Source organism: Mirounga leonina, unplaced genomic scaffold (genome assembly GCF_011800145.1).
Source record: "Mirounga leonina isolate KUSES-001 unplaced genomic scaffold, KU_Mleo_1.0 Mir_151, whole genome shotgun sequence".
Classification (NCBI taxonomy): domain Eukaryota; kingdom Metazoa; phylum Chordata; class Mammalia; order Carnivora; family Phocidae; genus Mirounga; species Mirounga leonina.
The window spans coordinates 56,679,209-56,706,719 of NW_023270377.1; the positions used below are offsets into that span (position 1 = coordinate 56,679,209).

Below are 27,511 nucleotides of genomic sequence, written 5' to 3' on the forward strand. Positions count from 1 at the left end.
ATGGTCATAAAGATACTCACTGGACTTGAGAAAAGACTGGAGGACCTCAGTGAGACCTTCAACAAAGAGACAGAAAACATAAAAAAGAACCAATCAGAGGTGAATAACTCAATAACTGAAATTAAAAATACATGAGAGGGAACAGCAGATTAGAAGAAGCAGAAGAACAGACCAGGGACCTGGAGGACAGAGCAATGGAAAGCAATTAAGCTGAACAGGAGAGAGAAAAATGAGTAATAAAAATAAAAATAGATTAAGAGAACTTAGTGACACCATCAAGCATAATAACATTCACATTACAGGGATCCCAGAAGAAGATAGAGAAAAGGGGGGCAGAAAATTTATTTGAAGAAATAATAGTTGAAAACTTCTCAAATCTGGGGAAGGAAAAAGAAATCTAGAGCCAGGAGGCACAGAGAGCCCCCAACAAAATCAACCCAAGGAGGTCCACACCAAAACAAATAGTAATTAAAATGGCAAGAAGTACTAATAGAGAGAGAATTTTAAAAGCAGTAAAAGAAAACAGTTACATAAGGGAAAACCCAATAATGTTATCAGCTGATTTTTCAGCAGAAATTTTGCAGGCCAGAAGCATGATATATTCAAAATGCTAAACAAACAAACAAACCACCAAAAACCCCTGCAGCCAAGAATATTCTATCCAGCAAGTCTATCATTCAGGATAGAGGTAGAGATAAAGAGTTTCCCAGATAAACAAAAGTTAAAGGAATTCATGAGCACTATATCAGCCTTACAAGAAATGTTAAAGAGGACTCTCTGAGAAGAAAGGAAAGACCACAAGCAGGAGTAAGAAAAGAAGGAAGCGCAAAAGTATGTCTATAAAATTAAGTATAAAAATCAGTCAAGGGATTCATAAAATAAAAGAATGGAAAGTATGACACCATATACCTAAAACATGGTGGGGAGAGGAATAAAAACTTTTTTAAAAAGTTTTTAAAGCTTTTAGAATGGGTTCAAACTTAAGCAACCATCAACATAATATAGACTGCTATCGGTGTAAGATGTTACATATAAACCTAATGGTAACCACAAATCAAAAACCAGTAATAGATATGCAAAAAATAGAAAGGAAACCAAGTATATCACTAATGAAAGCCAGGAAACTATGAGAAAAGAGAACAAGAGAAGGCACAGAGAAGACCTACAAAAACAACCATAAAACAAGTAACACAGTGGCAATAAATACATACCTATCAATCATTACTTTAAATGTAAATGGACTAACTGCCAATCAAAAGACATACGAATGGATAAAAAAGCAAGACCCATCTATATGCTGCCTACAAGAGACTCATTTCAGACCTAAAGATACATACAGATTGAAAGTGAAGAAATGGGCTAAATGGGTGATGGGGATTAAGGAGGGCACTTGTTGTGTTGAGCACTGGGTGTTATATGTAAGTGATGAATCACTAACTTCTACTCCCAAAACCAATATTACACTATATGTCAACTAACTAGAATTTAAATAAAAATTTGGAAGAATAAATAAATAAGTAAATAAATAAAAAGGAAGGAAAAAAAAGTGAAGGAGTGTAAAAGCATTTATCATGCAAATAGAAGTGAAAAGGAAGCCAGGGTAGGAATACTTACATTGGACAAATTAGACTTTAAAACAAAGACTGTAACAAGAGACAAAGAAGGACACTACATAATCATAAAAGGAACAACCCAATAAGAAGGTGTAACAATCGTAAATATTTATGCACCTAACATGGGAGCACCCAAATACATACAGCAGCTAAAAACAAACAAAAAGGAAGTAATTGACAATAACAGAATAATAGTACAGGACTTTAACACCCCACTTACATCAATCAATTATCCAGACAGAAAATCAATTAAAAAAATCAGTAGCTTTGGGGCGTCTGGGTGGCTTAGTCGTTAAGCGTCTGCCTTTGGCTCAGGTCATGATCCCAGGTCCTGGAATCAAGCCGCGCATCGGGCTCCCCGCTCCACGGAAATCCTGCTTCTCCCTCTCCCACTCCCCTTGCTTGTGTTCCCTCTCTCACTGTGTCTCTCCCTGTCAAATAAATAAATAAAATCTTTAAAAAATAAAATAAAATAAAAAATAAAAAAACAGTAGCTTCGGACCAGGTGGATTTAACAAATATATTCAGAACAGTCCATTATAAAACAGTGGGACACACATTCTTTTCAAGTGTACATGGAATATTCTCCAGAGTAGAATCAGATCTTGGGCCACAAAACCAGTATTAATAAGTTCAAAAAGATTGAAGTCACACCATGCATCTTTTCTGACCATCACACTATGAAACTAGAAATCAACCACAAGAAAAACATCTGCAAAGGACACAAATACATGGAGGTTAAATAACATGCTACTAAACAATGAATGGGTCAACCAAGAAATAAGAGGAAATCAAAAAATATGTGGAGACAAATAAAAATGAAAACACAACAGTCCAAAATCTTTGGGATGCAATAAAAGCTATTCTAAGAGGGAACCTTACAGCAATCCAAACCAACCTCAAGAAGCAAGAAAAATCTCAAATAAACAACTGAACCTACACCTAAAGGAGCTAGAGAAAGAACAAACAAAATCCCAAACCAGTAGAAGGAAGGAAATAAGATCAGAGCAGAAATAAATGAAATAGAAACTAAAAAAAAAAAAAAAAAGAGAGAGAGAGAGAGATTGATAAAACCAGGAACTGGTTCTTTGAAAAGATCAACAAAATTGATAAACCTGTAAACAGACTCATCAGGAAAGGAGGAAGGAAGGAAGTCCACCAAGTAAACAAAACCAGAAATGAGAGAGGAGAAATAACAACTGATACCACAGAAATACAAAAGGATTATAAGAAAATATTACGAAAAATTACATATCAACAAATTGGACAACCTAGAAGAAATGAATAAATTCCTAGAAACATATAACCTGTCAAAACTGAATCAGGAATAAATAGAAAATTTGAACAGACAGATTACTAGCCATGAAATTGAATCAGCAATCAAAAAACTCCCAAGAAACAAAAGTCCAGGACCAGATAGCTTCACTGGTGAATTCTACCAAACATGTATTTATTTATTTATTGGAGGGGGTGGTTGGGGCAGAGGGAGAGAGAGACAGAGAATCTTAAGCAGGCTCTACCCCCAGTACAGAGCCTGAGGCAGGGCTTGATCTCACAACCCTGAGATCATGACCTGAGCTGAAATCAAGAGTCTGACGCTTAACCTACTGAGGCACTCAAGGAGCCCTTCTACCAAACATTTAAATAGTTTTGTTCTTTAAAGAAAATTAAAGAATTCTATTCTTCTCAAACTATTCAAAAAAATTCAAGAGAAAGGAAACTTCCAAAATCATTCCATGAGGCCAGTATTACCCTGACACCAAAACCAGATAAAGACACTACAGAAAAAGAGAAGTACAGGCCAATATCTCTGATGAACATAGGTGTAAAAATCCTCACAAAATATTAGCAAATTGAATCCAACAATACATTAAAAAAAATCATTCGTTACCATCAGGTGGTATTTATTCTCAATATACAAGGGTGGTTCAATATTTGCAAATCAATCAGTGTGATATATCACATCAACAAGAGAAAGAATAGGGGCACCTGGTTGGCTCAGTTGGTAGAGCATGTGACTCTTGATCTCAGGGTTGTAAGTTCAAGCCCTGTGTTTGGTGTAGAGATCACTTAAAAATAAAATCTAAAAAAAAAAAAAAAAAAAAAGACAAGAGAAAGGATTTAAACAATATGATCATTTCAATAGATGCAGAAAAAGCATTTGACAACTACAATGTCCATTCCTGATAAAAATCCTTAACAAAGTAGGTTTAGAGGGAACATACCTCAACATAATAAAGGCCATTTATGAAAAACCCACAGCTAACATCATACTTAACGGTGAAAAACTGAGAGTTTTTCCCCTGAGATCAGGAATAAGACAAGGATATCCACTCACCACTTTTTTTTTTTTTAATAGGCTCCATGCCCATCCTGGAGCCCAACATGGGGCTTGAATTCACAACCCTGAGATCAAGACTTGAGTTGCAATTGAGAGTCTGACGCTTAATTGCCTGAGCCACCCAGGTGCCCCCACTCTACCACTTTTATTCAACATTGTACCAGAAGTCCTAGCCACAGCAATCAGACAAAAAAAAAAAGAAATAAAAGACATCCAAATTGGTAAGGAAGAGGTAAAATTTTCACTATTTGCAGATGACATGATATTATGTATAGAAAACCCTAAAGACTCCACCAAAAAACTACTAGAACTGTAACATCACAGGATACAAAATCAATATACAGAAATCCATTCCATTTCCATACACTAATAATGAAGTAGCAGAAAGAGAAATTAAGAAAACAATCCCGTTTACAATTGCACCAAAATAATAAAATATCTAGGAATAAAGTTAATCAAGGAGGTAAAAGACCTATACTCTGAAAACTATAAAACACTGATGAAAGAAATTGAAGACAACACAAACAAATGGAAAGATATTCCATGCTCATGGATTGGAAGAACAAATATTATTAAAATGTCCATACTACCCAAAGCAATCTAAAAATTCAGTGCAATCCCTATCAAAATACTAACAGCATTGTTCACAGAACAAACAATACTAAAATTTGTAGGAACCACAAAAGATCCTGAATACCCAAGCAATCTTGAAAAAGAAGAACAAAACTGGAGGTATCACAATCCCAGATATCAAGATATACTACAAAGCTATAGTAATCAAAACAGTATGGTACTGACACAAAAAGAGACACATAAAGCAATAGAACGGAATAGAGAGCCCAGGAAAAAAAACCATGATTATATGGTCAACTAATATTTGACAAAGGAGGCAAGAACATGCAATGGGAAAAAGACAGTCTCTTCAATAACTGATGTTGGGAAAACTGCTACTTGCAAAGAATGAAACTGGGCCACTTTCTTACACCATACACAAAAACAAACTCAAAATGAATTAAAGACCTAAATGTGAGACATGAAACCATAAAATCCTAGCAGAGAGCACAGGATTTTGACACTGGCCATAGCAACATTTTTCTGGATATGTCTCCCAAGGCAAGGGAAACAAAAGCAAAAATAAACTATTGGGACTACATCAAAATAAAAAGTTTCTGTACAGTAAAGGAAACAATCAACAAAACTAAAAGACAACCCACTGAATGGGGGAAGATATTTGCAGATGACATATCCAATAAAGAGTTAGTATCCAGAATATATAAAGAACTTACACAACTCAACACCAAAAAAAACCAAGTAATCCAACCAAAAAATGGGCAGAAGACATGAACAGACATTTCTCCAAAGAAGACATTTAGATGGCCATCAGATACATGAAAAGATGCCCAACACTGGTCATCAGGTAAATGCAAATCAAAACCACGAAGGGGCACCTGGGTGGCTTAGTCAGTTAAGTGTCTGCTTTCAGCTCAGGTCATGATCCCAAGGTCCTGGGATCGAGTCCCACATCAGGCTCCTTGCTCAGCGGGGAGCCTGCTTCTCCCTCTGCCTGCCGCTCCCCCTGCTTGTACTTGCGTGCTCTCTCTCTCTCTCTGGCAAATATATAATAAAATATTAAAATGAAATGAAATAAATTAAAAAACAAAAAACAGAACCACAAACAACACAGGAAACAACAGATATTGGTGAGGATGTGGAGAAAGGGGAAGCCTCTTACACTGTTGGTGGGAATGCAAGCTGGTGCAGCCATTCTGGAAAACCGCATGGAGTTTCCTCAAAAAGTTAAAAATAGAACTACCCTATGATCCAATAATTCCACTACTGGGTATTTACCTAAAGAATACAGAAACACTAATTCAAAAAGATACATGCACCCCTACGATTATTGCAGCATTATTGTGAAATAAGTCAGTCAGAGAAAGATAAATAACATACAATTTCACTTTTATGTGTAATTAAGAAACAAAACAAATGAACAAAGGGGAGGAAAAAGAGACAAATCTAAAAAACAGGCTCTTAACTGTAGAGAACAGGTGGTCACCTGAGGGAACTCAGTGGAGGGATGGGTGAAAAGGGTGAAGAAAAGAGTACACTTGCAATGAGCACTGAGTAAAGCATAGAGTTGTTGAATCACTATATTGTACACCTGAAACTAATGTAACACTCTATTAATGATACTGGATACTGTATTTTTTTAATAAAGATTTTATTTTTTGAGAGAGAGAGAGAGCACAAGCAGGGGGAGCAGGGGCAGAGGGAGAAGGAGAAGCAGACTCTCTGCTGAGCAGGGAGTCTGATGTGGGACTCGATCCCAGGACCCTGAGATCATAACCTGAGCCGAAGACTGATGCTTAACTAACTGAGCCACCCAGATGCCCGATACTGGATACTTTAAAAAGAAAAGACTAGAAGAGCATGGATGCGCTCTGCTGAAAGGTTTGTGAGTCTCAAAATTTCTCCTCACATTTCATTTTCTAGAATCCAGTCACATGGTTCCATCTAGATGCAAGAACTGGGTGGAAGGATGTATTTTTTCCTAGGCAGTCAGAGTGCAATACCCTGGAAAGGAGAGAACCAATTTTTTAGTGGACAGTGAGCGATATCCCACAACTTAAACAGAAAAAATATAAATAATGTCAATGTGTGGCTCTCTCCTGTACCTTCCAAGCCTTTTCTCTAATGCTCTGTTTGGACTCACCAGAATGGGCAGATTTGTCAGGAAGCTGTCCTTGGACTTGAGACGAGGGACCTTCCTCACCTGATTCAGTTTGGGGAAAAAGGAAGGAACAGGCAGGGTCTCTTTAAATAACTGCTTCCTTCCCTGTTTTGGTAAAAATACTCTTCAGACTGAGTAATTACTAACTGCTGGCTTTTAGGGTGGTGGTTGTTTTTTAACAAAGAAATTGAAAAGCTGAACCACTCTACTCTTTGCTTCCCTGAGTGAGAGTAGGCAGAGAATGGATGGAAGAGAGTAGGAGCCTGGAACAAATGTTTATGCAGTGGGACACTTTGTCGCTAATTACGCTTCACTTGAATGACAGTACGTGGGAAGTGGGCAGTTAGCTCCCGCTAATAGCGCGCCATGGGACAGGTACTGCCTGATACAGAGACAGAGGCTGGAACAGCCACTCCAGGGGCCAATAAAACCAGTTTTATGGAAGAAGCCATCTTTGTTAAAAACCAAACCCAACCAAACGTGGAATTCTCCGACAGTAGATTCGGCACCAACCCCACTCTTCTCAAATTTATTCAGCACAAAAGCCCCATGCACACTCAGTCTAGAATGAACCAAGCAAATGAACTGTCCTGTGTGTGGAATGTGGACTTCCGTGATTTAGGATGATCAGCGTCTTACACAAACAGCTGATGATCTACTCAGCCCTAGGGACGCTGATCCAAATCAATCCACATAGATGAGGGTCTGGTTTATACAAAAAGGAGGGGGTTGCTCAGCATTCAAAATAATTCATTGTCTACTCTAAGTTGTTTCTTAACAATTAAGAAATTATTAAACCTAACTCATGGTGCATTTAAAATACAATGCAGTTCACCCTCAACTTATCAAGGGTATAGCAATTATGTAAAGTGAGGCACCCTGTAATACTGCTAGGCCCTCAGCAAGTCCCTGGGCTCCAGGGCTCTGGGCAGCCCAGCTGTCACTGCCACAAACAGGTGGTGTAAGACAGTAGCTCCACTGAGCCGACTCACTTTCCAAACCCTCTAGCAGCCAAGCTTCCAGCCAGAGAGGGCTTGCAAGCAGCGCAGGCAGGCCACCACTCACCTCCAGTCCACACCAGCGCCCACGGCCCATGGAGCCACAGCTGCTCCTCCTGCTCCTTGGGTTCTGCTCAGGTGAGTGCCGGGGTCGCGGGGCTCTCCTGTGAGGCTGAAGCATGAGACGTCCCTGGACCTGTGTCTTGCTTCTGGGGATACAGAATGGCAGGGCTTCATCAGCCTGAGGCTCCTCTGTCAGTTTCTCACTCTTGTTGGCTTGATTCAGCTTGTGGATACAGATTTCTAGTTTGTGTTGTCCAGTGAAAATGGGAGCTGCCTGGTCAGAGGCTATAGAGTAGACAGGCAGGCCCCGCCCGCCATCAGTGCCTAGGGTCGCCTCACCCGTCTGATCAGACTCAGCACCCCTGCTACCATCCAGGAGCGGCTTTCATCTTGGAGCAACTACAGGGACTCAGAGTGGCATCTTATAATTGCAGACAATTTGGGTAACAAGTCCTTTTACTGCTCTGGGAGAATTCTGGTAATGAAGAGGACTGATTGACAGCTGCATGTGCTGGAGAGAGAAACCTATTAATAATTGTAACTAAACTCTTTCCATAAGAGATCAGATATTTGGTAATTTTTTTAACTTCTGCAGTTAAAAAAAAAAGCTCGTTTGAATGCACTTCTGCCCTACTGTTTCACTCTATGTAGGTTTGGGTTGGAATTGAAACTATAAAACCTTGCATAGCCCTTGACCTGCATTCCCCTCTGGAATGTGTCACCACACAGCAGCTGAAACGCTACCCTTAATCCCAAACTTCCGGTAGAGGGAAGTAGGAGATGTTTGCTGATTGCTTCATTTAAAAGTTTACTGGTGATATCATCTCACCTGAGAAACAAGACAGCTGACATTCTGTGATTTCTCTTCTCTAATATTGCTCTGACACACACACATACCTTCTGCGCAAAGAAAGGTAAAGAGCTTTATTATTAATGTTTTTCAAGAGCAGAGTTCAGGGAAATAGCCTAAACTCGGATAAATTACAGCCTGTGGGATTTGGACTTGATCCAGCTAAAACTGGCCTTTGTTGGTGTGGTGTGTGTGTGCACATATGTGTGTGCATGTACGTGTGTGCGTGCTCGCCTGCAGAGACTACACCCGATGAAAATTCTTAAGTGATATGCTTACACATAAAAATCCTTAAGCGATCTCTCTGGACACCAAAGACCTCGGGAAAATGCATGTTTACCTATCTAAAAAGGTATGTGATGTATATTTAGATCAAACCTAGAGTTTCCCCGTATCAATTCACATAGGGGCTCATAGAAATTTAGAGCTAGCTGAGGCAGTGCCACAACTTTAATTTGTTATTACAGGGAAACCGAGGCTGAAAGACATGAACTGACCTGCCCAGGGTCGCTTAGTTTACAAATGTTGGAATGTGATCCATTGGAGACTATTTATGCTGCGCCTAGTCAGAAAACCCAGCCTGAAATTGCCAAAGGTAGCAAGAAATACAGCACCAGGTTGAGATAAGAATTACCCAAAGTAACTAGTAACATTTCAGAATTCCTTTCGCCAAGTCCAGTAGGCTGTTCCTCCATAAAAATGCAAATTGAACCAGTACGGTACAAAAAGAACACTTTGAAACTGTGGCTGGTTCAGTTCTTTGTGGCCAAAATTCTCATTCACATCAGGGCACTTTTTCTTATGTTAGCTTACCACATAATGATCTCTGTTCTAATTACGCAGCACCTTGGATTACAACCTCTTCCTCTCTTCCATCTCTGGAATCCTAAGTACTTCACTGCCATTTTTCTTATGGCATATTACTTTCCAACTTGTTCCTAGCTATTTATGTAAATGACACGTCAGTCTCCGTGAGGGTAGAAAGATAGGATTCGTATCAGATTCACCTCTGAATATCTCAGAGCTCTTAAAGCAATGCTTTGCACACAGTAAGTGCTCAATAAATACTTGACGAATGAAGTAATGTGGACACCATCTGAATAAAGATTACCATATGATCTTGCTGAAAAGAAAGACTTTGACATTATTTATTTGTCTGTACGTTTATCAATTTACACCCTGTCTTTAAGAAAGTATTTACTGTGATTCATTGACTCCATGAAGAACTGGTCTGACTACCCAGACCACACTGGAGCTGGGAACAGAATCACAGAATTCTGACTTCAAGTCCTGTGTGTTTTCTCTCTCTGCTTTGCTCTGGGGAGGAAAAAGGAAAACACCACCACCACCACCAATGAACCCAATCTGAGACATGGAGACCTCCACAGAAATTCCTTAGAAATGCATTATGGAAGGAACAGGGTCCCTTGTTATTTGTGAGACTGAGAGAGGAGGAAGCGAATGTCACTGGATTTCTGACGAGGCCTGTCTCCCCGGTCTTCCCCTTCTCCCCAGTGGACCATAGAGTTGGCCTGCATAGTTTTCCTGCTTCATAATGTGGACCATCTGCTCTATCTGATGCTTTCTAGTATGTTCTTCCTGTCAAAGGGGAATAAACAGTCACTTAAAAATAAGCAGCCCAGGCAGTGCCAAAGCAATAGCTTCAAACTCAGTGGCCACGGCACTCAGTGGCCCATGCCATGGTCCTGCCCTCCCCCCGCCACCCGTGGGCCAGGAGGGGTCCAGGGTGGACAGGTATGGAGGACAGAGGATTGCCATGTCCCAGGGGCTCAATGGGGTGACAACAAAAACTGGGTCTTTGTACAACATGCAAACTTGAAGGGCGCTGAATGCAGGGGGCAGGTGGTTTGGGCGAGATGTTATGTGTAAGTGCCGAATGGATTCTTTTGGGCTCAGGAAGTTTGGGCAACTAGAAATGAGGTAGGCGAGGTCAGAGGTTCCATACCTAGAGTCCAGGAAGGTCATAATGCAGACATTTAAGCTATACTGAAAGCTTCAAAAATCCAAATGGAAATGATACATTTATCTTTAGGGAGGTAGTAAAGAGCACAGACCCTGGGGTCAGACTGCCTGCATTTTTAGTCCTACTTCCAACTGGCTGGGAACCATGAACACATGCCAAAACTGTCCAAATGTCAGTTTTCTCACTTGTAAACCAGGAGTAAAGACTTATCTCCTAGGATTATTGTAAGGATTCAATAATACAAATAAAGGGCCATCAGTGAAGCTCTACCAACAAAATACACATTTTTGTGAGGATGAAAATGTTTCAACTCATTGCATAACACTGGTTATTTCAAGATGATCCAAAGTTCTGGATGTGAACTAGTGGTTGAGAGTATGGGCTGTGGGCTTGAAACCTGACTCCACCATTTATGAAATCTGGACAACTCACTCAACCTCTCTAAGGTTCAATTTCCCCCTCTATAAAGCGAGGACAAGAACAGTACCTACCCCACCCAGTTATGAGGATTGAAAGAGTTAGTACATATAAAGCACACAGAAGATTGTCTGCACATAACAGCTGGATATGCTATTATTTTTATTAGTTATTAAAAATAGAAAAAGTAATTACTTTTTACTTATTTTGTTGACAAACTTTCAAACTGAAGATTCAAGGAGAAAAATAATAAAGAAAAATAATAACGTGTCTTAGAGGCAATAGATTAACACTACTGGGGAAAAAAGGAAAGCATCTCACTCATTCAGTTTTTAAAGTTGTCTTGGCCAAAGGAGAAGGTATGGTGGCTTTAGCAATAACCTGCGGAAGGGAGGGATCTGGTTACGTGCATTAGGGCAAGTGGATCTTGTGTCTGCTTCCTCTCCTAACCCTGAACAAGCAATCCTCAAGCCACGTAAGGCTTAAGTTACAAAGTTATGAAGATCCTTCATAAGGCACTTGTTGGAATTGAGAATGCTTTTTCTCATTGGAACAATGCTAGGACAGTGGTGCAATTTCCAGGACAGCCCACGACACACTCATGGTATCTTGAGTTAGTGCGGGAACAGAGCGCAAAATGGCAAGGCTCGCTCCAAGCTCTGCCCTAGCCACAGAACCTTGGACAAGTCTTCCAGCCTCTCAGATCTCAGGTAAGAATGCCGGTCTGCCTGCCTCACCAGAGGCTGGTGAGCCCCGTGTAACACTGGACAGAAAAGGGCTGTGGGGTCCAAGAGTAGTAGATAATATTGCTCAGCATCCTGAAGGAAAATGTAGTAAAGATTCTCAGGAGTCACTCATGCTCCATAGTAGCCCCAAATCCAGGTCAGAAAAGCACATGATTTTTACTCTATGTCACTTAACAGGGACGTGTACTCACCAGCAGTGATTTTTTTTTTTTTTTTTAAATTACAGGAAAATACACATTACATAGGATTTGTCCTGGTAAAATACACATTACCTAAAATTGCCATTTTAAAGTGTATGATTCAGTGGCATTAAGTACATTCACAATGTTATACAACCATCACTGCTATCTAGTTCCAGAACATTTTCATCACCCCAAAAGGAAACCCTGTACCATATACCCATAAGCAGTTACTCCCCTTTCTCCCGTCCCCTCAATCCCTAATCTGCTCTCTCTGCAGATTTACCTATTTTGAATATTTCACATAAGTGGAATCCTACAATATGTGCTCCTTTGTGTCTGATTTCTTTCACTTAGCATAATATTTTCAGGGTTCACCCACGTTGTAGCATAAATCAACACTTCCTTTTAATGGGTGAATAATATTCCACTGCATGGATATGCCACATTTTGTTCATCCATCTATCTGTTGATGGGCATTCGAGTTGTATATCGAGTTGCACTATACATAATACAGCTATTATGTATAGTGTTTCCACGAACACTGGTGTACAAGGTTCTATGTGGACAGTCTTTCTGGGGATATGCCTAGGCATGGAATCACTAGGTCATATGGTCACTCTGCATGTAACTTGTGTGCCAAACTGTCTCCCCGAGTGGCTGTACCGTTCACATTCTCACCAGCAACATATGAGGGCTCCATAATATCACCGATATTCACTGCTTTCAATTTTGTGAATTCTCGCCATCCTAGTGGGTAGGAACCGGCATCAATTTTTGGCCGTTCACAGCATTTTGAGATCCGAGGCTGGCCAACCTGAGATTTCATTACCCCATGCCAAGACCCTGAAATACGGAGATGGGTTTTTGTGTGGACTTTTCTTCTTGCATGTGTGCATCCAGCAAACCTGATTCCAGCCAGCAGCTGTATTAAGGAATGTCATCTGTTTAGAGCACAAGTGTCACAATAATCTGGCACACCCCACCGGGAAGGGACCACACCAGCAGCTGTGACTGGAAAGGAACTTAGGACCATAAAAGCTGCATTGGGAGCCCTTGAACAAGGGGGTCCGTGTGCCTTCCATTTGCTGGTCATGCCTCAGTGACTCATGTTAGTGTTGGTGGCGGCTGGGGAGCAGAATCTGAGTGTATGTGTCATTTGCTGTCCCAGCTGGCCTCGTCCTGGGCTCCGAACATGAGACCCGCCTGGTGGCAAAGCTATTTGAAGATTATAACAGTGTGGTGCGGCCAGTGGAAGACCACCGCCAGGCTGTGGAGGTCACCGTGGGCCTGCAGCTGATCCAGCTCATCAACGTGGTGAGACAATAGCACTCGGGGCTCCCGCACCCCTCACCCTGGCCTCCCCTCCTTACCTCTGAAGATGCGGTCTTATCTTTTCTCAGGATGAAGTAAATCAGATTGTGACAACCAACGTGCGACTGAAACAGGTATGCAGCTCGATAAGTGCATTGATGTCGTTTGTATTCACCCTGGGATTGAACCTGGGCCCAGGGGGAATCAATTTGGGTAACAGGGATGCATACCAACATGATGCAAGTAAATATTTCGGTGTTGTGGGATTATGGATCATATTTGTTGGTGCGTGTGTGTTTTACTTAGTGCTTTGTTAGGCTACCATAAACAAAGCCACAGACAAACTTATTCTCTTGCAGTTCTTGAGGCCAAAAGTCCAAAATCAAGGTTATCAGCAGGACTGGCTCCTTCTGAGGGCTGTGAGGGGGAATCTGTTTCCAGGCCTTTCTTCTTTGCCTATAGTTGGCCAGCATCATGTCCCCATGGCATTCTTCTCGAATATGTTTCTGTCTTCAAATGTCCCCTCCTGGGGTGCCTGGGTGGCTCAGTTGGTTGGGCGGCTGCCTTCAGCTCAGGTCATGGTCCCATGGTTTTGGGATTGAGCCCCACATTGGGCTCCATGCTCAGCGGGAAGCCTGCTCCTCCCCTGCCTGCCATTCCCCCTGCTTGTGCTTGCTCTCTATCTCTCACTCTCTCTGTGTCAAATGAATAAATAAAATCTTAAAAAAAAAATGTCCCCTTCTTTAAGGACACAACTCCTGTTGGGTTAGGGCCTACCTCAATGACCTAATTTTAACCAAATTACCTCTATAAAGACCCTGTCTCCAAATAAAGTTATATTCTGAGGTACTGGGGATTAGGACTTCAACATATGAGTTTTGGGGTGATACAGTTCAATTCATAACATTGTGTCATCTGAATAGGCTACATTGGGCATGTATGACTTTTATAATGTAGGAAACAATATAATACTTTTAAAAGATGATATTGTCTGCTTGAGGGAAATGTTCACAATAGGGTCATTCTCTTTTCCTGGGGTGGGCAGTGTGGCATGGTAGATGTGTCACCACCCAGTCGTGTGACTTGGGGTACCTTTGTTTCCTCATCTGTAAAATGGGGTCAATAATCACTCTTCCTTCATAGGATTATTGTGAAGACTAACTCATAGATTTATGTAAAATGCTCAGAATGGAGCATGCATGGAGTCAGTACTACAGAAGTGTTTGCTTTTATCGTTTACTAAAGTGAAACGTGAATTCTGAATCAAATCTTTTTACTGGAGCACAATTTCTGTCAATATCCAAACTATCATATACCATCAGAACTCTTGATAACTTTAGATATTTATTTGTAAAGATTTTATTTCTTTATCTTAGAGAGAGAGAGAAAGCAGGGAGGAGGGGCAGAACAAGAAGGAGAAAGAGTCTCAAGCAGACTCTGTGCAGACTCAGTGCTCAATCCCACGACCCTGAGATCATGACCTGAGCCAAAATCAAGAGTTGGCTGCTTAACCGACTTAGCCGCCCAGACACCGCTTGATAAACTTAGATTTTTTTTTTTAAATGTTTTTAGCTCTTTTTATTAGTGAAATGTCTTCATTTCTAGCAATGGGTGGATTACAACCTAAAATGGAATCCAGAGGAGTATGGCGGCGTGAAAAAAATCCACATTCCCTCAGAAAAGATCTGGCGCCCAGACCTCGTTCTCTATAACAAGTAAGCAAAACAAATAGGCTGGAGAGGGGGACATTCCTGGGGCAGGTGGAGCCCAAGTGCCCTATCCGAAGGGCTGCCACTCTCAGTATGCTTCTCATCACTGTTCACATTAAATAACCCTTAAAAACCAAGAGCCAAGTTGACATGCTAGGGGTGCCATATGGTGTCTCATGTTATGAATAGAAACAATTATCAGAGCCAAATTGAATCGGGGCTGTGGGGTGGGGGACATTTAATCCCTGAGAGCTCCTGAAGGGTGTATGGCAACTATCCAAGGAACCCAAATTCATCTAATTGAGTTCCTTGGAATTAAACGCCCTTCCTACCAATAGGTCTGAACCTCCTGGGGTGGTTATCCATCACATCCTCACGGCATCCCGAGACATCGCGTGCTGCTGATGGCCGGGGAGGCCTGCGTCGCCCATCCACCGGGCTCCGTGACAGACTGCATGTTGTGAAATTATAATGTGATGCAAGACACTCTGGTCTAATGACAGGTTCATTATCATATGCCCTTCATTTGTCAGAGAATGTTCATTTCAAGGAGCATCCTTCCTGGGCGGGAGCATCCGCCATCGGGCTGGAGGATGTGCAGTCTGACAGTCTACACACAGTGCGTGTCTATGCAAGCGGGCTGTGCCTTCTCGCACACTGACCAGGGAGGGCAGCAAGGGCTTGTGAATGGAAAGGACACCCTTTACGGCCGACCCTCCTACTTTGATTTTCTACTACATATTTCCCAGTGATACCTGAGACTCAAGCTTGAGCCCGATTAACCAATCATTTGTGTAAAGTTTTTGGACAAATACGCTGATAGAGCAGAGTGTCTGGTGTTAGTAAGTTTCTCTTTCGGTAAGAATCTAAGAGAAGCAATTAAAGTCCTCAGGTCCTCTTGACAAGCTCGCTCGGGAACACCCTGGTGGGTAGAGAACCCAGTTTTACTAGCTTACAGAGACAGATGTAGATGATCCTGTGGCCCTCTGCTCTTTGGGGCTCTTTTGGGAAGGTCCAGAACCGCACAGTTTTCTGGAGAGTGCCTCAACTCCACCCCAGGGAAAAACCACTGATTTATGAAGTGAGGCACCAACATATGCCATAGGTCCCTGAAAGTCCCCCAGGGCAGACCCCACCCAGCTCTTCAACACTTATTCTAATGCCTTTGGCCGAGGCCCCAACTCACAGGCTGTTTGGGATCAAGTGGACTGCCCACTGAATAAGGCCCACAGAAACGGCCTGTTATTTTTTATTACCTACCATGGTGGATTATTTATTTGTTATTTTCTAAAAAGATTTCACTCATTTATTTGAGAGAGTGAGAGAGAGAGCACAAGCGGGGCAGGGAGCCTGACTCGGGGCTTGATCCCAGGACCCTGGGACCATGACCTGAGCTGAAGGCAGATGCTTAACCGACTGAGCCACCCAGGCGCCCCTCTACCATGGTGGATTTTTAAAATGAGAAATTAGCGCCAACACTTGAAAATTGAACAGTATTACATTAAACTCTGGAGTTCTAGTCTCTGTAGAAAAATCCCTTATTCAAAAGCATGGAAACTTTGGATTAAAAAAATTCCAGATTTCCAGGTTCCAAGGAAGAATCCCAATATCTGGCAGCATCATCCTTCCCTCACAAGAGGGCTCCACAGCAAAGCTGAGTGGCACCTTCCTTAGAGGAGAGAAGGCTCTCCTCTCACCCCTCACCCCTTCCTCACCTGCCTGACCCAGGAGCACTCTGAGTTTTCGACTCTACCCTACTGAATTCTAGATAGTTCTGAAAAAGATAACAGAGCCTTTCTTTAACCTGCTTACCACAGTCATGAGCCACTGGACTTGTTTTTATTTAAAATTCCCGTGTTTTTTTTTTCCCAGTTAACTTTCAAAGTATATTGGGGAAGGGATAGATGGAGATTAACATTACAAATACTACTGAGGACTGGGAAGAAAACATCTGGTATATAGTATCACCTGTTATTTCTTTAAAGCCGTAGATTCCTAGGTTCTTCTCCAGATATTCTGATTTAGTGCTTAGATGGTGCTGAGAAGTCTGTATTTTAAACAAGCACCCCAGTGATTATCAGATAAATTTGGGAAACGTTGCCATGAAAAAAAAGTGACACTCCCCGAATGAAAGCATCTATAATTAGCACCTGGATAATTAACAGCTGTCTCCTGCTAACATCCCCACGCAGAACTGACGGCTCATCCGTCACTTGGAGTCATGTTCCTCTTTGATCCCAACTGCAGTGCAGATGGCGACTTTGCCATTGTCAAGTTAACCAAAGTGCTCCTGGACTACACCGGCCATATCACATGGACACCCCCGGCCATCTTCAAAAGCTACTGTGAGATTATCGTCACCCACTTTCCCTTTGACGAACAGAACTGCAGCATGAAGTTGGGTACCTGGACCTATGACGGCTCGGTGGTGGCCATCAACCCGGTAGGTGCTGACCTCACAGGATGGGGCTGGATGCAGGAGGAGCGTCATCCAGGTGTCCAGCTCTGTCCCTCCAGAATCCCAGTCTCAGCACCAGTTATACCTTTGGGGATCATCGAATTCAACAGTTCGGTGTGTGCACATGAGAACCACCTGGGAGCTCACATACATTCCTCTGCCCGAACTTGGTCCCAGGAATTTTGGTTGAATCAGTCTGGGGTGGGAGTAAGGCACCAATATGTTGTCAAGTTCCCAAGTGACTTGAAGGTGTGTTCAACATGGAGGATCCCAATGGTCCAAACCCCCCTTATTTTATAGGAAAGACCCCAAATTGGAAGTGACCCTCCTGGGTCCCATTCCAGTCCCAACAGCACTGCAATCTGTTGCTTTATTACAGCTGAGTTTGAAACCCACCCCTCCTCAAGGGGACACAGCTGGGATTTCAAAGTTTCATTTTATCTTCTCAGGAAAGTGACCAACCAGACCTAAGCAACTTCATGGAAAGTGGAGAATGGGTGATCAAGGAGTCCCGGGGCTGGAAGCACTGGGTGTTCTATGCCTGTTGCCCCTCCACCCCCTACCTGGACATCACCTACCACTTTGTCATGCAGCGCCTACCCCTCTACTTCATCGTCAATGTCATCATTCCCTGCCTGCTCTTCTCCTTCTTAACTGGCCTGGTGTTCTACCTGCCCACGGACTCAGGTGGGTGCCACTGCCATGGCCACTGCTGCTGACGCATCTCGTGCTGCTATTTGGGGGGAAAGCAGAAATAATCATGGGCTAATAAACAAATACAGGCAGACACGCCCAATCATCATCCCTGGGAGGACGCATTTACTGAGTGGCCATGTTCCGTGGTGAGTCGCTGTGGCTAGAGCTCACAGCTGGAGCAGACTACAGGGCAGGCAGAGTTGAACATGAGCCCGGAGGCGCACATACACAGCTCAGTCCAATGTGAATAACCACCAGTACTTGCTTGCTGAATACCTACTGTGTGCCCAGAAATGTGCTGGGTAAGGCTTGCGTCACAGACACTCCTCATGTCACTTCCCCTACGAAGCCACTGACTATATACTGATTAATCCAAGTCTTGCCTCTTTTGCTCACTGCTTGCCACTTGAAAATAGCTTTTGTGTGTCTGTTTTCCAGATGGCAGTATCTTATACACAAGACCATACTTCCCAAGTGGCAATTCCTTCTCACATATCAGCCTGAGCAACTTCCTTACCTCCTACTGGGTAATCACATCTGTGACATAATTTCACCAAATACCAACAATCTGCAGAAAAGGGGAAAAGGGTACAGGAGTGCCTGCTTGAAGTCACTGCTCATAAACAATTTAGGGCAGACAAGTAGGAAAAAGAAAGGTGGTACAGACAGTCCTCAAACTTATGACAGGTAACAATTATATCAAAATGACAAACACACACACAAGTCTAAGTCCCGCTTTCCAACAAGGAAAAAAAAGATTCATATACACTCACTCATTCAACGTATTTGTTGAACAGTTGTTATGCGGCAAGGCCACAGTAGAGAATAAGGCAGAATTCGCCCCACAAGGGTTCCTGATTGGCTCACTCAGTAAAGCATGTGACTCTTGATCTCCGGGTTGTGAGTTCAAGTCCCACACTGAGTGTAGAGATTACTTAAAAAAATCTTAAAAAAAAAAAAAAGAATTTGCCCACAGAATGCACATTGTATTTATGACTGTATTTATTTTTAAATAAATGATCCCAAACACAATTTTTTTTCAACTTTCTAATCAAATGAAGCTTCTTAAAGTGAAGAGAGAAAATGCCAGTCAGGGCAATATGGAAACGAATCAGAGTTTCTGTAAATGTGAAATGGTTTACGCTTGAAGAGCATTTAGAACAGTGAGAACGCATGATATATGCGAGCTCTTATTCTCATTATTATTAATCGAGAAATTTGATGTAACTTGATCAATATTTCATATTTATAATTCTGTCCCCTTTTTCACTTTTAAAGACTTTCCTACCCACTAGGTAGACTTGTCCTAACTAGGTAGAATTGGTCATTTCTTGTTTGCATCCACTCTGTATCCTGTAGATACTCATAGCATCTGGAAGCATCCAGTATAGGAGGAGAACAGGGTAACACAAGGGTTTCCCAAGACAAATAGCAGGACCGGGCCAAGGAAAGTCCCTTCCAAAGGCTCTCTAACTGCATCTCAGGTGGTCAGTCCCCACAAAAATATTCCCATTCAGCCCCTCCCTCCTCACTTGCCATACCAAAACTCTAACAGGGAATTGTTCACCCTGAAATTATAGGGCCTGGTGAAAAGAGGTTGGGGCAGGGAAATCGCTGATCCCTTAATATGAAAAACAGAACAAGAAAAAAAAAAAAAAAACAAATTGTCCTCTTAGATGAATGTGAAAAAGTAAGTAGTTCATTGGTTTTGTCCTTTTCTTGGTTTTGGTCCTGCAGCTTCCTCCCATAACGAGAAAACTACACGTGTACTTCTGGTTTGCCCATCCATCTGCTGGGTAACAAGTAGGTCAGGTTCCGTTTTGGGAGGCTGATGACATTCTGCTGCAGACAGAACACTGCCACCCAGAGTCTAGCCCGTCACACAGCTGGGTGTACTTGGTTCCCTGAATTCCAAGCCTCAGAATTCTGGGACATGAGATCAAGCAGCCACTGGTTGTTCGGCAGCCTCTCATGGAAATGCCTGCCACTTGCCTCTGTCAGCAGAGCTAAGGTGCGTAAGGTCTCAAAGGACCAAATTCTGCCCAGGAAATTTCCCCAGCGTCACGCAGGTCACATTGCTCTCACCCTTGGGGTCTGTGGTATATGAGCTGGCTGGGGCCGCCATAACAAAGTACCCCAAACTGGGCGGCTTAAACGCCAGGAATTTATTTCCACGTGGTTCTGGAGGCCAAGGTGTCAGTAGGTTTGGTTTCCTCTGAGGCTTCTCTCCTTGGCTTGCAGATGGCTGTCTTCCCTGTGTCTTCACCTGGTCTTTCCTCTCTGTGGGTGTCTCTGTCCTAATCTCCTCTTCCTAGAAGGACACCAGTCATCCTGGATGAGGGCCCTCCCTAATCAACTCATTTTGACTTAAGGCCTCATCTCCAACTACAGTCACGGGGGTGCCGAGCCTTAGGACTTCCATGTATAAGATTGAAGGGTACGACGATTCAGCCCATAATACATGAGTGGCTGTATTTCTTCTTCATTTTGTCCAGGAGAGAAGATGACTCTAAGCATCTCAGTCCTGCTGTCCTTAACTGTGTTCCTCCTGGTCATCGTGGAGCTGATCCCTTCCACCTCCAGTGCCGTGCCCTTGATTGGGAAATACATGTTGTTCACCATGGTGTTTGTCATAGCGTCCATCATCATCACCGTCATTGTCATCAATACACATCACCGGTCCCCCAGCACCCACGTCATGCCTGACTGGGTACGCAAGGTGAGTGAGCAAGGCCCTGCAAACTCTTGCCCGTAAGAACATCTCTCCTTCCACGTGGCCAGTGGAATTCTGGTTAACCACTGTGGGTACTTAGGAACTGAAAGTCCTTTCTGGGGATTTTGAGGGGATTTCTGGAAGGAACTTTCTTTAGCCTCTTTCTAGGAATAAATAACTCATGTAGCCTCCCCAGGCACAGAAGAAAAACAGAATTAACAAAGCCCCCTCCAAATTCAAGCTTAAATAATCCCTTTGATTAGAGAAGGTAAGTCACTGTCTTTTTAGTCAAATGCTATGATATTCTTGAGATTTCTGTTTGTATGTCTTCCAATCTCTGAACAGACTGCTTATTTTTTGCTGGGAGAAATTATCTGCTGAGAATAGAAGAACTAGAGATGGAGGGAGTGCTTGACAAGAAATTGTCAAGAAGTGAGTGTCACTGAGGAACTTGGTCTCAAATATTTACATTATTGAAATTTAAAGTGTGTTAACATTTCCAATATGTCAGTTTTTAAATTTTTTTTTGTATTTGCATTTTTATTTATTTTTTTTAAAGATTTTTTTTTTTTTTTTTTGAGACAGAGAGAAAGAGAGAGAGAGCACATGAGAGGGGGGAGGGTCAGAGGCAGAAGCAGGCTCCCCGCCGAGCAGGGAGCCCGATGCGGGACTCAATCCCGGGACTCCAGGATCATGACCTGAGCCGAAGGCAGTCGCTTAACCAACTGAGCCACCCAGGCGCCCTCCAATATGTCAGTTTTTAAATAAAACTTCACAGAGACACTAGCTTCCAGGGTCTTTTCTGTAGCAGGCAAAAGATTTGTCATGAACTGACAGAAACACTACTGCTTGCAATGTATTCTTTTGGGAAGACAATCAGTCCCTGTATCTATAAAGACTCACATGACTCCTGTCAACACCTATGTTGCATTTCTTCAGGAACAAGAAATGGAAGAAAACAGAGTCGCTGTTTTGGAGACTTATATACTCTTTTAGCCAGAAAGACCTTTTCTTTAACCATATTATCCTGCTAACATATGGCTTTGAAAACAGCAGGTACCTATAGCAGGGCTGGAAGCTTAAGCATCAATGGCTTCTCATTGAGTCCAATAGCTGCACACAGGCTCCCTCCAGTGGCGAACTCCTCACATTACAGCCTCATCTCTACTCACCGTAGTAATTTGTCAGGCCACAAGATATGCCTGAAGAAATCTTTAAGAAAATTTAGTAGAGTCCTTTTGTTTTAAGGACAAAGAGGCTAAGGCCCAGAGAAGCCAAATGACTTGCCTAAAGTCACGCTGCTAATTCAAAGTCAGAGTTTGATACTTGCCCTGTTGGCAATAATTCTCATGCATGGATTTCTTCTTTATGTTAGGTTTTTATCGACACTATCCCAAATATCATGTTCTTCTCCACAATGAAAAGACCATCCAGAGAAAAACAAGACAAAAAGATTTTTACAGAAGACATTGATATTTCTGACATTTCTGGGAAGCCAGGGCCTCCACCCATGGGTTTCCACTCTCCCCTGATCAAACACCCCGAGGTAAAAAGTGCCATTGAAGGAGTCAAATACATCGCAGAGACCATGAAGTCAGACCAGGAGTCCAACAACGTAAGTTCCGTGCCTTGAGACCCACACCTCCAGGCTTAAATGATCAAATACTTGAGCACAGATGGACGGGTTTGTCTTGACGGGTAGGTTGGCATTCACGAGGCAGCTGCTGACCTCCGATGTGCCTTGGTGACCACCTCTAAGCCGCCTTCGTGAGCCATCTCATTGTGAATAATCTATTGGAATGATAAAGATCACCATGCCAGCCAAGGGATGTCGAGGGCTTTGAGATCTGCAAATTGTGTGGACCACAGACGATGCATAACGTGAACACTGTGAGTCTAATGACCACCTGAAGGAAATTCTAACACTTTTCTCTCTCCCAGGTGGCCGAGGAATGGAAGTATGTTGCAATGGTGATGGACCACATTCTCCTTGGAGTCTTCATGCTCGTCTGTATCATTGGAACCCTGGCCGTGTTTGCAGGTCGGCTCATTGAATTAAATCAGCAAGGATGAGCAGTGCTGAGCACTAGGCAGAGAAGAGAAAGGCGGGGAAGACAGAAATATCTGTCTGCTTTGATACAAGCTCACTTATCAGACATCGAATTTTCTGTATTTATGATTAATGATAATGATTTTTATTTACATAAGGTGATGGCCTCAAGTATTTTCACAGTACTTCTTCAATCCGGCTCTATCTGCCTGTAGAGTGAGCCCTTTGTAGTACATGAAACGGGATCACTAACAAGATGTATTCGTTTCCAAAGGCATCTGGAAGAGTTTTGCCCAGAATAACAGGTTTTCTATTTTTTTTTTTTAAGCAAAGAATGTGTCCTTTGCTTAAAAGTCAGTTTTGTACATGCAAGTAAGCCCATCTGCCAGTCCCCAAAAGATAAAGCATTTGATTCAGAGAGAAAAGGAAACTGTAGAAAGGCAACCACTAAGTTCTAAAACAGCCACCAAAATGCAAATTGCATCAAAAACGCATGCTATAAAGCAGATTTCTAGAGCTGGGAGGTGAGGGAGGGGCTTCCCAATCTAACACAGCACCTGAGTATGCTGCTCAAGGCTTGAGGAACACAGCCAGCTAGCTTCCTGAGCTATACCGAGTGTGAGGGCCAGGCACTGTGGGAATTGTCTCAGGAATGTGGTTTTATTCCATCCTCCTGACTTTCATAATGTCCCTAATTTTACAAATGAGAAAGCCGAACTTGAGAAGCCTAAGTTCATTGCCCAGACTAGCAAGGACAAGAACTGAGAGTTGAACCCAGACCAAATGTGGATTCAAAGCAGCGCAGGGCTGGGTCAGTTCATCTGCTCACTTGCTCCCCTGGCCCCTGCTCACCTGATCTAGGCCATCCTGTAACTCTGCTCAGGGTTTGGAGAGCTTCGGTCTTAGTGTCAACCACCTTTCTGCCCTTCCCAATTAAACCTCCTGCCCTTTCCCCCAGTCCTCATCTAGTCCTGCTTGGGGTTTTTGTTCTATCAATGAAATCAGACATGTATGCACATACCACCACCATTCTTAAAATTCCAGACAAGTGAACAGGAGAGAAAAGGATGTTTCTTCATAGCCACTTTCCAGCCACAATGTAATTCACTCCAGAAGTAGAAAGTGGGCAGCCCTGGGCTCTGGGTGGCCTCTCCGATCCCAGGTGGTTTCGAGCTACCTCTCCATGGAATTCTCGAGCACACACCCATGGCAGGACAGAGTGCTTTCATTTTAGAGTAAATTCAAGGGAAAACAGTTTGGTGGTTCCTCAAAAAATTAAACATAGAATTTTCATAGGATCCAGTAATTCTACTCCTAGGTATATACCCAAAAGTGAAAGCAGGGACGTGAACAGACATGTGTATGCCAATGTTCACAGAGCGTGAAATCACAATCCCAAAAGGTGAAAACAGCTCAAGTGTCCAGCAGTGGAAAAGCAGTATATACATACAATGTAATATTATTCAGCCTTAAAGAGGAATTCTGATGTATGTTACAATATGGATCAACCTTGAAAACATACTTGGTGAAATAAGCTAGACACAAAAGGACAAATCTTGTGATTCCACTTATATGAGGTACCCAGAAGAGGCAAATTCACAGAAAAAGTAGAATAGAGATTGCCAGGGTTTAGAGGGAGGGGTGAGTTACTGCTCAATGGGTAGAATTTCAGATTGGGAGGATGGCAAAGTTCTGGAATGGACAGTGGTGATGGTTGTACAACGTTGTGAATGTACTTAATGCCACTGAATTGTACACTTAAAAATGGTCACGATGTTAAATTTTATGCATATTTTACCACAATTAAAATAAAGAATGAAAACAATGGTAAAACTGTAACTGTCATGTTATATATATTTTACCACAATTAGATGTACAAAAAAGAATCTGCTACTTGCCTAATCTGGCCTAGTCTCCCAGGACTGACTGTTGATTCAGAGAAGGACCTGAAAAGTCACTTCCATTCTCAGGACACAGAGGCTTACAGAAGTAACCTCCCTCAGGTCACAGAGCGATTTGGTGACACACCAGACCTCACTCCGCTCTTGTGCTATGTCCGTCACACCAAATAACCCCTCTCCCCGCAAAGCAAGGCCCTCAGGCACATTCCCTCCTGGCCAGGAGAGCCAGCCTGAGTGGACACCACAGTGCTACGGCGTGTAGTTCCATCAGCCCCTAAATATCGATCCCATCAGTCTGTCACCACATCAAAGGCTTTCACCTTTGGACTCTCCTCCCTTAGTTTGGGCTGGTCTCCAGAAGACCACTGACGCAATGGGAGGGGAGGCAGGGGGTGCTGGGATCTGTCTCCCCCCGGGGAGGCTTTTGCTGAGGTCCCGGCCTGCTTGTAGCTCTGTGGATGAGCGTGTCTGCATAGCAGGAGGACTTCCTGGGAAGTAAGGAGCATCCTGCAACTGGAACACAGGCAGGTACGTGCATTTACAGACTGAAACCAGCAGCAGAAACTGTTCGGAGCTCAGCTCTCTAAGTCTTCTCTTTTTCTACCCTTGGTTGTCAGAACTGGGAGGTTTTTTTTAAATCAGAAATTATATTAACATTTAAACAAATCAGATGGGGTCATCAGGGAGAGATTTTTGAGGCTGGGTGGGAGGTAGCAGTGTTGGCCCCCGTCACTAGGGACCACAGTGCTGCTGTATTCCTCCTGGGGGGTAGAGGGTCAGGCAGAGGGGCTCAGGCAGCGGCCTCCTTGCCTGCTGCCCAACTGATTTCACCCCACTCTAAGAACCGGGTCCTGTCTTCAAGCCTGAGTTCCCCGCTCCTGGTTCTCAAACCACCATGTTCAAGGTCATCTCTCCCATAGCTGCTGCTTGAGTTCTAGCCCCACATTGATTCTTGAGCCACCGTAGCCGCTTGAGGTCTCTCCCACCACACCCTCCGCCTCTACCCAAATCCCCCAGGCCCTACCCTGTAACGCCTTTGGGTTTTCCAAGTAAGCCTCCTTGCTACTGGTTAAGGGCTTTCCCCAATACCACCCATGTTCCAATCACTGCTGCCTGAGGTTTTGTTCCTACAGCCCGAGTTCTCCAACTCTTCCCCCGCAAATCGCCCCATGCTGCCACCCACCACTGCCTGGGTTTACCAGTTACCCCAGCCGTGGTCTCTTCTGCACCTCTGCCTGGGTCCGACCTCTGCCAGTGCCTTAATTCATTCCCACCGCCCCTGCCTGGGTCTGTCCTGACTGCAGCCCAAGGAGGGTCTCAACACTCTCCCTCACAGCTCTTCTCCCCTTTGCTGCCTGCTGATTTACCCTCACCCCCAAGCCGGGCTGATCGGTCTTTCCCCCGACTCATGCCCTCGTCCTCACTGTCGCCGTCACCACTGCCGCTGCAGGAGCTGGGCTGTCGTCCTCATCCTTGGGCTGTGGGGCTCCGCGTGTGCAGAGGTAAGCAGGGATGGGGTGGGGCTGGAGCCCGGGGATGCCTAGTGGGGTGCAGCCACAGAGAGGGGTCAGCAGGGTCCGAGCCTGCCCCCTGGGAGAAACTCTAGCAAGTCAGCCAAGTGCAGGCTGCCTGTGGGCTCCGGTCTGTTGAGGTCAGCTTGGGCCTCCTGGAGGAGCCAGACCAGGTCTGCCTCTTCGAGGATGGCGGCCACATGGAGTGGGCCGTGGTCCTTGTCATTTTCAGCCTGCAACTGTAGCTTCTGGTCCTCCTCACTTTCCTCCAACTTCTCTAAGCTGGTTCTTGGGTCGATGTTGGGGATGTGTTTTGGGCCCTGAGCTAGGTAGGGGTCAGGGGCTCCTTGGGGCAGCCAGTGGGGACTGGAGCCATGCCTGCAGCAGGCCAGGAGCAACAACCCAGTGTGTGCCACACCCTTCTGCAGTGTGGACCCCTCCACAGGCTGGCTGCTAGCTGCCGGGGTGTCTGGCCCAGCTCGTTCTGTGGGCCCAGGTCCTCAGTGCCAGCCACAAAGCCTAGCAGCAGATCCAGGAAGGGCTCGTGCTGATGAATCACTTCCAAGTGTCGTGCCGGGGCCCCATCTTCAGGGGTGGTAGCTGAAGATGAGGGGTGCCCACAACAGCCCCGGCCCGCCTCTGCCCAGTGCTGGTCCTCCCAGGGTCACTGGGTCTGGACCCCATGAGCCCAGGTCACTGTCACGCCATTCATGCACACCCACAGCCTCTGCAAGCCGGTGCCCTGGCCGTGACCCCCCCAACCGCAGCCCCTAAGTCTTCTTTTGCATTGGTGGTCTCTGGGAGGAGGGGGCCTACAGAAGTGGGACACTGTCTCAGTGTCCCAAGGCTGCATAACTAAGTGCCACAAGCTCGGTGGTTTAGAACAGAAATTCATTCTCTCCCAGCCCTGGAGGCCTGCTGTGGACTGAACTGCATCCCCCCAAAATTTGTACAGTGAAGCCCTACCTCCCCCGCCCCCCCCACCTCCATGTGATGGTATTTGAAGATAGGGCTTTGGGAAATTTAGGCTTAGATGAGGTCATGAGAGTAGGACCCTCACAGTGGGATTAGTGCTTTTGAAGAAGAAACACACTCTCTCTCCCACTTGCTGCCCCGTGAGGGCCCCAGAGTGAAGGCGGCTGTCCGCAAGTCAGGAAGAGGGCCCTCACCAAAGCCCACCCATGCTGGCATCCTGACCTCGGATTTCCAGCCTCCAGGACTGTGGGAAAATACATTT

The 27,511-nt window shown here is 44.0% G+C and overlaps 1 protein-coding gene across 3 annotated transcripts; it reads left to right on the top strand.

Annotated features, from left to right (window-relative positions):
* The first annotated feature begins 7,738 nt into the window (after positions 1 to 7,738).
* CHRNA1 (cholinergic receptor nicotinic alpha 1 subunit) lies at positions 7,739 to 24,626 on the top strand. Of its 3 annotated transcripts, none has more exons than XM_035007722.1 (9): positions 7,739 to 7,821; positions 13,094 to 13,239; positions 13,326 to 13,370; positions 14,842 to 14,951; positions 17,193 to 17,388; positions 17,853 to 18,090; positions 20,595 to 20,818; positions 22,188 to 22,427; positions 22,754 to 24,626. In XM_035007722.1, the coding sequence occupies exons 1-9, from the start codon at positions 7,779 to 7,781 to the stop codon at positions 22,883 to 22,885; spliced, it is 1,374 nt and encodes a 457-aa protein (XP_034863613.1). In that variant the 5' UTR covers positions 7,739 to 7,778; the 3' UTR covers positions 22,886 to 24,626. The 3 variants fall into 3 exon arrangements, with proteins under 3 accessions (XP_034863613.1, XP_034863612.1, XP_034863614.1); XM_035007721.1 differs by lacking the exon at positions 7,739 to 7,821 and adding an exon at positions 11,434 to 11,707; XM_035007723.1 differs by lacking the exons at positions 7,739 to 7,821; positions 13,094 to 13,239; positions 13,326 to 13,370 and adding an exon at positions 13,661 to 13,734.
* The last annotated feature ends 2,885 nt before the right edge of the window (positions 24,627 to 27,511 follow it).